The sequence below is a fragment of the Trematomus bernacchii genome, unplaced genomic scaffold (genome assembly GCF_902827165.1).
Source record: "Trematomus bernacchii unplaced genomic scaffold, fTreBer1.1, whole genome shotgun sequence".
Classification (NCBI taxonomy): domain Eukaryota; kingdom Metazoa; phylum Chordata; class Actinopteri; order Perciformes; family Nototheniidae; genus Trematomus; species Trematomus bernacchii.
The window spans coordinates 849,467-862,500 of NW_022988159.1; the positions used below are offsets into that span (position 1 = coordinate 849,467).

Consider the following 13,034-nt stretch of genomic DNA (forward strand, 5'->3'; position numbering starts at 1 on the left):
ACACGCATGAGGCAGTGACGAGAGGAAGAGAACCGAGATCCGAGGGAACAAATATCCACCATGTTGTTAGCCACCCTGCTAGCATATCGACGGCTAAAGCTACAACGGAGCCTCCCTCCCCCCACCACCACACCGCTCCAAGCACCACGGCAGGCCGCAAGCCGTTTGCTGTAACGGACAAAGACAAATATCTTCAAGCTGACGACATTATGCATTTAAACAACAAAAATGGACTACATATTTTTCATCTGAACACTAACAGCCTGAGACACAAACTGGCTGAACTCAGGCAACTGTTCATGAACGGTAAGGCAAGCATATTATGCTTTTCTGAGACCAAATTGGACAATTCCATTACAGATTCAGAGATTGAAATTGAAGATTATCTTGTAGTGAGAAGGGACAGGAACGTGAATGGAGGTGGTGTCTGCATGTACATACATAAAGACACCAATTTCAAAAACCGTACTGACCTGCATCATGAAAATATTGAATCTGTGTGGGTTGAAATTCTTTTTGACAATGCTAAATCTGTAATAGTCGGGACAATCTATAGACCACCGGAACAGAGTGACTTTTATGATACATTAGATGGGTGTTTGGCTGATGTGGGGGATGTAGAGACAATTATTATTGGAGACTGGAACACGGATATGCAACGTAAAGACACGTCCGTCTTCAAGTCCTTCAGTAGGATTTGTGATCTGCACGGCTTCAGCCAGCTAATCACCCAACCCACCCGGGTATGTGAAACAACACAAACTACCATTGATCTCATTCTGACCTCTGACAGGTCCAGGATCTCCAGTAAAGGGGTTATAGCATGCGGTTTAAGTGATCATTATATGATATTCTGTACCCGCAAAAAGCTAAAACAAAAGGCCGGCTGTCACAAAACAGTCATATCTAGAGACCTCAAAAACTACTCTAGCGAGGCCTTTAACCTAGAACTGGAGAGCCTGGACTGGTCAGATGAGCTCAGTGGTACACAAGTTGAAGAAACATGGCTTGGTTTCAAAAACAAATTCTCTGCAATACTCAATGATTTGGCCCCCCTAAGAACAACCAGGGTAAAAAATCGCGCTGAGCCGTGGATGCACTCCGGCATACTGACCGCCATGAAAACCAGAGACAAAAAATGCTCTGAGTTTCATAAAAGTCAGTCAATGCTTTCCAAAAGCACGAGCAGTGAACTCCAGGCCCACGTGACTGAACTAAAAATTGAAAGAAACAGACTAAGAAATGACGTAAGCTCCATGATCAAAACTGCCAAAAAGAATTTCATCAATGACAAAACTGAGGAAAACAAAAATAAACCCCGTGAACTTTGGAAATTACTCAATAACCAGCTTGGCTGCAGTAAAAAACTCAAAACGAGATTTTCAAACGTAAACATAAAGACAGATAACAGGCTCATCACAGACAAACTGGATGTGGCCAAGTACTTGAACATTTTTTTCACAAACATAGCCACAACTCTTGTAAATAAATTACCCTCCCACTCAGGGCTTTTTGGAGTAGATCACATCATGACCTACTACAAAAACCTAGGGGTACGCAAAGATGATTTCAGTCTAGCAAGGGTAACAACAGCAGAGGTACTCATTAAACTGAGCGCCCTCAAACCTAACAAGGCCACTGGCCACGACAATATCCCCTCCAAATTCCTCAGAGACACAGCAACCGCCATCTCACCAGTCATAGCTCACATAATTAACCTCTCCATAAAACAGGGAAAAGTACCCAAAGACTTCAAAATTGCAAGAGTAACCCCCCTGCACAAAAAGGGCAGCAAATTGGACCCAGGCAACTACCGCCCTGTTTCTATACTTACCTCCATCTCGAAAGTCATGGAAAAAATAGTATATGAACAGGTCGAAAAGTACCTCGCAGAAAAGAAACTAATCTATGAATTTCAATCTGGCTTTAGAACATCCCACTCCACTGACACATGCCTTCTTTATTTGAACGACCACATCAAACAAGAGGTGGACGAGGGTAAATACTGCGGCATGGTGATGCTGGACCTACAAAAGGCTTTCGACACTGTCAATCACCCCATTCTGATTGACAAGCTAAAAGCAATTGGTTTTGATAAACTATCGGTGAGCTGGATGCAATCCTACCTGGAGGGGAGAGAACAGATGGTGGAGGTAAACGGTACTCTGTCCCCCCCCCTCCCAGTGAGCTGTGGTGTTCCACAAGGAAGCATATTAGGTCCGTTACTGTTCCTAATTTATGCAAATGACATGTCATCAGCATGTGACTGCAACTTGTTCCTGTTCGCGGACGACTCAGCCCTGCTGGTCTCTGACAGGAGCAGATTGCAGGTTGAAAAAACCCTCAGCTCCGAGCTCGGCAGAATCTGCACCTGGCTCGCCGATAATAAATTATCATTACACCTGGGTAAAACAGAGTCCATTCTCTTCGGTTCGAAACATAATCTCAGCAAATCCGACGACTTCTCAGTTGCAGTGGGTGACATTATTGTCACAAGTAAGAAGGAAATTACATACCTAGGATCTATTCTTGAGGCAAACCTCTCCTGTGACAAAATGGCATCCAATGTAATAAAAAAAGTCAATCAAAGAACTAGATTCCTATACCGGATCTCCTCTCTGGTAAACAAAAACACCCTGAAAACTCTGGCAGGAGCACTCATTCAAGGGTACTATGACTATGCTTGCACGTCATGGTACCATAGCACCTCCAAGGCGCTAAAAATAAAACTTCAAACATCGCAAAATAAACTGGTCAGACTACTGCTTGACCTTTCATCTAGAACCCACCTCACCTCTGCCCACTTTGACAACCTAGGATGGCTTAGAGTAGACGACAGAGTACAGCTACTTGCAATGGGCCTGGTCTACAAGATCCACTACACCTCTATGGTACCCATGTACATGTCAAAATTCTTCCCAAAGGTCAAGGAATACCATGATCATAACACCAGAGGGAGCTCCACAAATCATGTAAAACCCAGATTTGGCACAAAAAAAGGGGAATACACGTTTCGCAATTATGCCACATCAAGGTGGAACGCTCTTCCCACAACTGTAAAGGAAAGTAAAACTATACTTACCTTCAAAACCTCTCTTAAAGAGCACCTTCGGGGGAAAGCATTGCAAAACTGGCCCCGGTAATGGTACAAATCTCAACCTGTCGTACAATGGACAGCTTCCCCCCCCCATCTATGTATATACTCGCATTTTAGACTCTGTTACTAACTGTATATCTGTAGACTTGGTATGTCTTAAAATGTCCTGTTAGGATGTATTAGAACGAAATCTAAAATGAAAATTGTAAATAAGCCATCTGTATGTAAAAAACCACCTGTATGTAAATTGTAAATAAGCCATCTGTATGTCAAATATGTCTTATATGTCTTAAATGATATGATGAATTGGAAATGGGGGACCCTGATGTAAACAAGACGAAAGTCTTTCTCTGGTCTGCATCCCCTTAACAATTGTATGTTTTGAGCTGTACTGTACTGTACCCAATATACAAGCTGTTAATAAACTTTTCAATCAATCAATCAATCCTCTGTTTTGTTACCTGTACACGTTTCCCCTTGTCCTTGAAGGTAACACAGATTCTGAGCAAAGGCCACTTTCCTTCTCTCTTTTCTCCTGGACTCCCTCCTGAGAGCAGCTACCCGTATAGGCCTTCCTTTGGTATATATATATCTCCTGTCTCCCACCACCTCCACAGTGTCCAGAGGACTCCTGTCTCCCACCTCCTCCACAGTGTCCAGAGGACTCCCCAGGACAGAGCTTCCTTACCAGTCTGTTCAGTCTCTTCCTGTCAGCAGCCGAGATGCTGCTGCCCCAGCAGGCCACACCATAGAAATGGCTGATGCCACAACAGAGTCATGAAATGTCTGAAGGAGTGCCCCGAAGTACCCCGAAAGACCTCAGTCTCCTCAGCAGAAAGAGTCTGCTCTGTCCCTTCTTGTGCAGAGCAGCAGAATGATCAGTCCAGTTTATTATTCAGATGAACACCCAGGTATTTGTAAGATTTCACAATCTCAACTTCCGCTCCCTGGATGTTCACTGGTGTCGGGGGGGGGAGTGTTGGCGCCGTCTGAAATCCACCACCAGCTCCTTGGTCTTCCCTGCGTTGAGCTGGAGGAGGTTCCTCTGGCACCAGAGGGTGAAGTCCTGCGTCAGCTCTCTGTACTCCCTGTCGTCCTCGTTGGAGAGGCCAACGATGGCGGAGTCGTCAGAACTTCTGCAGGTGACAGGTTGCAGTGTTGTGGGTGAAGTCTGCAGTGTAGAGGGTGAAGAGAAACGGTCCAGCACCGTCTCCTGGGGGGTATGAACAGATTAGTAACTAACCACACAAAGATTGAAGTTAAAAGACTTATTTAATGTGCATCTGGAAAGCTTTGCTATTCTCTTACAGTACTTTACAATATTTCAAAAGGTCACGTTTTAATACAAAGTCAAACAAAAACAATAATCTAAACTAATATTTCTGATTCCAGCTAATCAATAACAATTAGATTCAAGAGAGGATTTCTGTGTGAGGGTGAAGGTTTAGAAATGTATAATCTGAGAATAGGAGGCGTTGTTCTGATAAATAACGTGAGGAATATTAACGATAAATACAGATCGAGGCACTTGCTGAATCCATCGTTTTCTGACACACATTTCTCCGTACACACTTATAACAAGCTATAAATAATCATAAACAATAAACAGTGCAACAATTCTCTGTGTTAAAAAAAGGAATTGAAATATAGAATGAATACTGTGGCGCTTATCGTGTTTATAAGATATATGAATTCAAGACGCCCGTATACAAGATGGCGCTGTGACTTCCCGATATCCGCCATTTTGGAGAGCTATGTACGGCAACCCAAGTAGGACATTTGACACAGAAGCGTTTCACAAAGAAGAGAAAAAAACTCAATAATCCCGACAACCTAATTATTTTTATTTCAACGTAATTTCCCGATGATTTGAGAATAACTCCTTTTAGTGGGTTGAGTACATTCAATCATTTATGGCATTAATAATTTATATATAATTCTTAACTGTGAATGTCTTTCATTCTATGTAAAATCTCTGTTGAGATTCCTGGAAAAAAGGGAAATGACATAAAATATTTTCCATTAAAAAGTTCATTCAAGACAAAAACTCTGTTATTAAATCTGTATTTTTCTTAAAAGACAATTATTATTAAATCTGAAAGGTCTTTCCCAGCTTTGTAATTTCTCTGTTATCGTATTTCTTATCGTTTATAAGTTTATGGCAGACCAACACATTCTTGTGCAGTGCAACTCAGGCAGCCGCCTGGACGTCAAATGTCCTATTTGGGTTGCCGTACGTAACTGTCCAATATGGGGGGAATGATTACCCGATTTTACGAAGGGCAACCCAAATAGGACATCATAGAAATTACAAAGCTCGGGAAGCTCTTTGAGATTTAGCAATGATTGTCCTATAATAAAAAAACAGAGATTTGTTTTTAATGAAATGTCCCTTTTTTCCAGGAATCTCAACAGAGAACATTTTGGCCTAGACTAAAACATTTAAGATTTTACATAAAATGAAAGACATTCACAGTTAAGATATTAATTATTAATACCATAAATGATTGCTACATTTACAGTTTCTTATTTCTGCAGTTTGGTAGTTGAAGTTAAATCCATTTCTCACTTATAATAAGAATGTAATCAACCCACTAAAAGGAGTTCTCAAATAATCGGGAACTCGCGTTGTAATAACAATAACTCATCTCTCTCGCTCAGATTCAAAACATTTAAAGTAAATTAAAGACCTATCTTTTTAATTTGGCTTATGATTTGGGGCAACTGTAATTTGTTAGTAGAATCACTTTTCATGTTTTAAGATTAGGGCTGTCAAGTTAACGCGTTAATAACGCGTTAACGCAAAAAAAAATTAACGGGTACTTGGGGTACCTCAAGGCTCCATCTTGGGGGCCTCTTCTCTTTAACATCGACATGCTACCACTGGCTCAGATAATGAAGAACAACAAAATAAGTTACCATAGCTATGCGGATGACACACAAATTTACGTAACAATTTCACCAGGAGATTATGCTCCAATTCAAACACTGAGTAAGTGCATTGAACAAATCAATGACTGGATGTGTCAGAACTTTCTCCAATTAAACAAAGATAAAACTGAGGTAATGGTTTTTGGAGCCAAGGCAGAACGTATAAAAGTTAGCGCTGAGCTTCAGTCTGCAATGTTCAAAACAACAGATAAAGCCAGAAATCTAGGTGTAGTCATGGACTCTGACCTGAGTTTCAACAGTCACATTAAAACAGTTACTAAATCAGCCTACTATCACCTAAAGAACATATCTAGGATTAAAAGACTAATGTCACAGCAGGATTTGGAAAAACTTGTCCATGCTTTTATCTTTATAAAGCTTTATCGACTACTGTAATGGTGTCTTTACAGGTCTCACAAAAAAATCTATTAGAAAGCTGCAGCTAATTCAGAACGCCGCTGCTCGAGTCCTCACTAACACTAAGAAAGTGGATCACATCACTCCTGTTCTGAAGTCCTTACACTGGCTTCCTGTGTGTCAACGAATAGATTTCAAAATATTGTTGCTGGTTTATAAAGCTTTGAATTGTTTAGGCCCAAAATACATGTCTGACCTACTGCTAAATTATGAACCATCCAGAACTCTCAGGTCTTCAGGGACTGGTCAGCTTTCTGTCCCCAGAGTCAGAACTAAACATGGTAAAGCAGCATTCAGTTATTATGCTCCAAATATCTGGAACAAACTCCCAGAAACCTGCAGGTCCGCTGCAACTCTTACTACTTTTAAATCCAGGCTGAAGACTTTTCTTTTTGCCGCTGCTTTTAATTGAACTATTCACATCTTAAACTGCACTGTAACTTTTAACTTTTATCCATGTATTTTTTCTTGTAATGTTTATTTTATTATCTTTTCTTTTAATGACTGATTTTAAATGCCATTTTCATAATGTCTTCCATTTTTGTAAAGCACTTTGAATTGCCTTGTGTTGAAAGGTGCTATATAAATAAACTTGCCTTGCCTTGCCTTGCCTTGCCTTGCCACTAATTATTTTAACGCGATTAACGCATGTGTATCTTTTGTCCTCGGCCGCCCCGTAGTTTCAGAGCGCATCGAGTTTAAAATACCATCTCCAAGCTGATGCTGACAGCCCCGCTCCTGCCGCCAACTTGTGGCAGACCACACTTCCACGCTCACCGGCAGGCCCGGACTGGCCATCGGGAGGACCGGGAGGGTGTGGGTGTGTGGGTGTGTGTATGTGTGGTGCGAGCGAGGCACACCTTACGTGTTGTTAGCATCTGGTGCTAGCTAGCTGCGCTAACGGATATAAGGAGCTGTTTCAATGAAAACAGAGGAGCGACATTTCGCCGACAACTGCGCCGAGCACTTGACTTTATGCAGGTAGCCAGACAGTGGGACATTGTACGAAAAGTCAGCGCACTCAGCACGGATAGTGCGCGCAACATGATTGCAGCTCCCGTTCGAGCATATATGCCTTGAGCTGCACATAGCTCCAACGATCCATCACAGTGTCTCCCCATTCTCACACACACACACACACACACTTTGTATTGTATTATTGCATGAGAGAGAGGCGAATATTTGTAATGTTCAGGTTGTTGTGTTTAATATTCATGAGAATATTTGTCATTGTTCAAATGATAATAAACAAACATATAAAGCATATTTGTCCACTCATATGTTGATAAGAGTATTACAAACTTGAAAAATATCCCTCTAAGGTACATTTAGAACAGATAAATGTGCGATTAATTTGCGATTAATCGTGATAAACTATTTTAATCGACTGACCGCCCTATTTAAGTATAACTCTTTCTGTTTGTTTATACCTTGTTTTTAATTATTGCTCATTTGTTATTGTCATTTTCTGTCATTTTCTGTAAAAGCGCTTCAAGCTTGAAAGGTGCTCTATAAATAAAGTTTATTAGTAATGTCGTCTGTTTTTTTGAGCGTTCTTTTCTCTTTTTTGTGAAACGCCGCTGTGTGAAATGTCGTCCTTGGGTTGCCGTACTTTGCTCTCCAAAATGGCCGACCAACTCTTTTTGACTGGTCATATTTCTGGAGTAATTATACAGTTTTTGAGGAACAGAAATGTTGTTTTCTTGCATCACTTTAACATTTTAAAAAGGTGCTGGTGTGTAAGCAAACTGGGAATAATAAGCTAAATATATATATATACGTTAAGTCCTCCAGGAACAACTGAATTTTATTTAATAAATGTGACGATAAAATAAAAAACTGCTAAATATTCTCTTATCTTCCTACAGCAGCGTATTACTGAAACACCTAGGATTGTGTACATTAAAAAATAATAATGTAAAACCTTTAAAATAATAACGTACAGAGCACAGATTAAAATCAGTCCTGTAGTAATTATCTGAATATTTCTAAATTAAAGGTGGGGTAGGTAAGTTTGAGAAACCGGCTCGAGATCGCTAGAATTTGAAAATACACAACCGGAGAAAATCTGCCACTTCCTTACAGAGCCCCTCCTCCAACACACACGAACGTGCACATGACCAATGAGGGCACGAGATAAGTTTGTGCACAGATGGAAGGCTGACAGGCAGGTAGGCCATCCAGTTATTTTCGCCGGGCCGGCTCAGATGATTGGTCGTGCTTTTTACAGTACTACGGCTTCCACAGATGACATGTTTTATGGATTTTTTGTCAAAGCACTTCAGATATTCATTGCTATCGGGATGTTAAGAGCATTCCATGGAATATAACAAAAAGTGTATCTCGAGCCGGTTTCTCAAACTTACCTACCCCACCTTTAAGAGTGACTTTTTTATCCAATATCACCTCCTCAGTTTCCCCTCTATACATTCAAATGAATACAAATTAAGGTTTATATCTTCTCTCTTAGCCGTAGTGCTAATTATTAGACTTTTCTACAACCAATATATTAAACATTTGACTTTAAAAATGTATGAATGGCACTACAGGTAAGAGAAGAAAGGTGTATTTTAATTATGATTATGATTTTAAAGGGTTTAATTATAATCTTTATCCAATATTTAATACTTCTGAATGAATCCAAACTACTTTTGAAATGTGAACAGTGCAACAACGATGTAGAAAAACTGGTATCATCGTTCTTTAAAATGTATTTTCTCCACTATCAATGCTATGCTAACACGCAGTCTGCAGCGCTGGAAGTAATAAAAGTTGTATTTCTGCTAAAACTAAACCTCTGAAATATAAATGTTCCCACAGACTTTGAAACCTAATGTGTTATCTTTGGTTGGAGCTTCTCCTTTTTCAAACCTTTCCTCCTAAATGTGAGTTCAAAGCTCTGATTATCTCCTGAACAAAGACTATGAACATATTCATCATCATCTGTTTATAAGTGACTGTTATTTTTGTATATATTGACTCTTGTGCCTTTATATTTTCATGTTGTATTGATGCCTCTTAATGTGGGACTTTGTATACATGTGTAAATGTTTGATTATGTAGATATCTTTAAATATTTTAACTTTTATTCATCGGGATTGTGAGAAACAGCATTTCTAAGATGTGGAAAATACAGCTAAATATGAACTTTTAATAAAGATGTATCCTGTGTATGCTCTGGTATCATGAGAATGAGTTGTTTATATTCCCAGGAATGGCTTTGAGGATACAAATTAGTAAAACAATGGACATTTAATCGCTGATTTTGCTGCAAAATGACTAAAAATCAACGTGTTTTATAACTTTGCAGCTCCCTTTTTCCTCTCATTACAGCAGCAGTCGAGTGCTTTCACCTTTCCAATCTAATTCAATATTCATAATATTCCAGCTTTTCTTGCAGCCCCACCAAAGCAGCTGTGAGAGCATTAAAACAGACATTTACATGTGTTAAAACATGCTTAATCTAAACACATCCTACAACATACCTCACTTTCTGTTTCCTCCCATTCCTCATTACCTCAAACATTAAATCAAAATCAAAGCACTTTCTGTTTAACCAATTTAAATCTAGAGTATCCTCTCCTCTGAGATTAAGCCACTTGTTGAAGGACTTCTCCCTAACCCTAACTCGTTACTCTTTACATTACTTTTGCGTTACTCAGCAACAGCCTAAAGCCACATGTGCACACATATAACAATTACTATTGCAATAAGGAAGACATAACACAAGTTAATGACGGTGAACATTCTAGTTTTTGCTGCTTGTTCGGAGTGTCTGTGTCTCGTTTTCTGTTCACTTTTGTTTTTGTTTTATAGGAAGAAACCTGCAAAAACCCAGATAGACTTCATGACGAGGGGGAGAAGAGTAACATCAGAGAACAGCTGGATCAACATCAGTCTACAGCCATGATAGCAAAATCTTTCACCTGTGACCAGTGTGAGAAGAGTTTCTGGAGTTCAGGGACTTTGAAGCGCCACAAACGTACCCACACTGGAGAAAAACCTTTCACCTGTGACCAGTGTGAGAAGAGCTTTAGCCGGTCAGGCCATTTGAAGATTCACCAGAGAACCCACACTGGAGAAAAGCCCAACTATTGTGACCAGTGTGAGAAAGGTTTCAGGGACTCATGCAGTATGAAGCTCCACCAGCCTACCAACGACGGAGAGAAACCTGACGTCTGTGCTCACTGTGAGAATAGTTTCAGAGAACCAGACCACTTGAAGATCAGCATACCGCACATGGGAGAAAACCTTCACTATTGCACTGAGACTGTTCAGAAAGAGTGAGGTGGACTGCTGGACACAACTCGCTGTTAAAAGACGTTGTGTGGATTTTAAAAGTTGTTAAATTGTTCTCAATAAAATGAATATGCATTCACTTAAAGGTGGGGTAGGTAAGTTTGAGAAACGGGCTCGAGATACACTTTTTGTTATATTCCATGGAATGCTCTTAACATCCCGATAGCAATGAATATCTGAAGTGCTTTGACAAAAAATCCATAATAAAAATTCATCTGTGGAAGCTGTAGTACTGTAAAAAGCACGACCAATCATTTTAGCCGGCCCGGCTAAAATAACTGGATGGCCTACCTGCCTGTCACACACTGTCACACACTTATCTCGTGCCCTCATTGGTCATGTGCGCGTTCGTGTGTGTTGGAGGAGGGGCTCTATAAGGAAGTGGCAGATTTTTTCCGGTTGTGTATTTTCAAATTCTAGCGATCTCGAGCCGGTTTCTCAAACTTACCTACCCCACCTTTAAATTCAGGTGTGTGTTTCCCCTGCCTTTCGCCATGTTCTTAATTCCTCCTTTCACAAAACTCCCATCCCGGATCTTGTCTGCACTGACAAGCTTCTTTTCTATAGCAGAGCAACAGAAGAAGCAGACCGCATTATCACTTTCTCTTATATAGTGAAGCTTTTTATAGACTGCTTACACTAAAATGCTAACTCAAAAATAGTAACTCAAAATAAAACTTTTGTATTGATTTGTTTAGCGAACTTTTTGGCGTTGCAGTTACAACTCTCCGCCAACAGATGGGGGTGCTGCAGCCCCCTCAGCACCCCCCCTTCCCGCGTCCCTGTCTTCCTCCCACCTTTTCTGCCATATTTCCATACCCTTCTTCTTAATTATTGCTTTTCCTTCTCCTTTCCCAAGTGAAACTGGTATTGCTATTTCCTTTTGTAACGCATCTTTTGCTAACTTATCAGCATGCTCATTCCCTTGAACCCCCTCATGTGCAGGCACCCAGCATAACTGCACATCTATTCCCCTCCTCTGAAGTCTCAGTAAGCAGTGGTTAAGTTCAATGATTAAATCTTCTCTAACAGTTATTGTTGACGAGTCTGTGCTGCTGTGCATATCACCACCCTATCAGGTCTGACCTCTTCAACCCATTGTAGCCCAATAATTGCTGCTAGTATTTCTGCTGTATAAACTGATAAGTTATTTGACACTCGTTTTGAGATTGATATTTTGAATTCTGGGATATACACGCCTATCCCCACGCATTCTTGCTTCTTAGATCCATCTGTGTAAATGTTGAGGTAATTGTTATACTTTTCGTTCAGGTACATACTCGTTTTAATTACCACTTCATTTATTTCAACATGATCAAGATAATGACCCCATAATGACCGCCTCGCTGCACATTATCCCTCATTTATTACACAGTTTAGTTGAATACGAGTCGATTCTGATTGGTGGATTCACAACATGTGACACGTTGTTAATCTAGTAGTACAGACCGCTGATTAATGATAATAATATAAATAATTAATAATTACTAAATAATATATTCTGGATGTTTTCTTTCCACTATTATGGAAGCAGCTTGTCTCAAAGGGACATTGTTTTTTTAATCTTTTTTGTACATTTTATAAATTAATTTTAATAAATTGAATCCTGAGTTTTGTTGATTGTTGAGCGTAATAGAGGAATATGATTTGCATAAAAAGCCTTAGCCCTTTTCAATGTATTTTTGTTTATTTTGTGTTTTGTATGCACCTGCTCCTAAGGGTGAATCATGAAATATCTGAAAGCCAAGTTGTATTGTTCTTGTCGATGTTTCAATTGTAAAAAGGTATTTTACAACCACCAGATGGTAGTGTCGACCTGCTTAATGCTTACATGTATTCTGCAGCTCACACACTGTTGAAATGAAATGAGGCAGAACTGTTGAATTTCGCAAACTAAAGCAAAATAGACTGATTGTAAAATGAAGCTGCTAGATGAATAATGGCGTAGCCTCAGACACTTACCTTCACAGCTGATCTTTTTTTAATGGACGCATGTCCATTACGCAGCTGCACGAAGTGACACATTTCTATAATAATCTTGTACATGATCCGCATTTAGGGAAGTTCATCATCGCTTATAGTTTGCTCAAAGTGCAGCATTGTCGTTAAGATTTAGACAATATAAGATAAGATAAGAGGTACTTTATTGATCCCAAATTAGGAATTGTTTGCGTTGCAGCAGCATAAAAAACAAGGCATTGCACAGAAGTAGAAATAACTATTCTAAAATGTAAACATCTCAAAATAGAAATAAAACAGAAAATATAAACAGTGTAACAAATGTCTTCGT

General features: G+C 39.8%; 1 protein-coding gene across 1 annotated transcript; it reads left to right on the forward strand.

The window, feature by feature from the left end:
* Positions 1 to 8,982: 8,982 nt before the first annotated feature.
* LOC117475920 (gastrula zinc finger protein xLCGF3.1-like) lies at positions 8,983 to 10,732 on the forward strand. The gene is made up of 2 exons (XM_034122263.1): positions 8,983 to 8,994; positions 10,262 to 10,732. Exons 1-2 carry the CDS (start codon positions 8,983 to 8,985, stop codon positions 10,730 to 10,732), a joined length of 483 nt encoding a protein of 160 aa, XP_033978154.1.
* Positions 10,733 to 13,034: the final 2,302 nt, after the last annotated feature.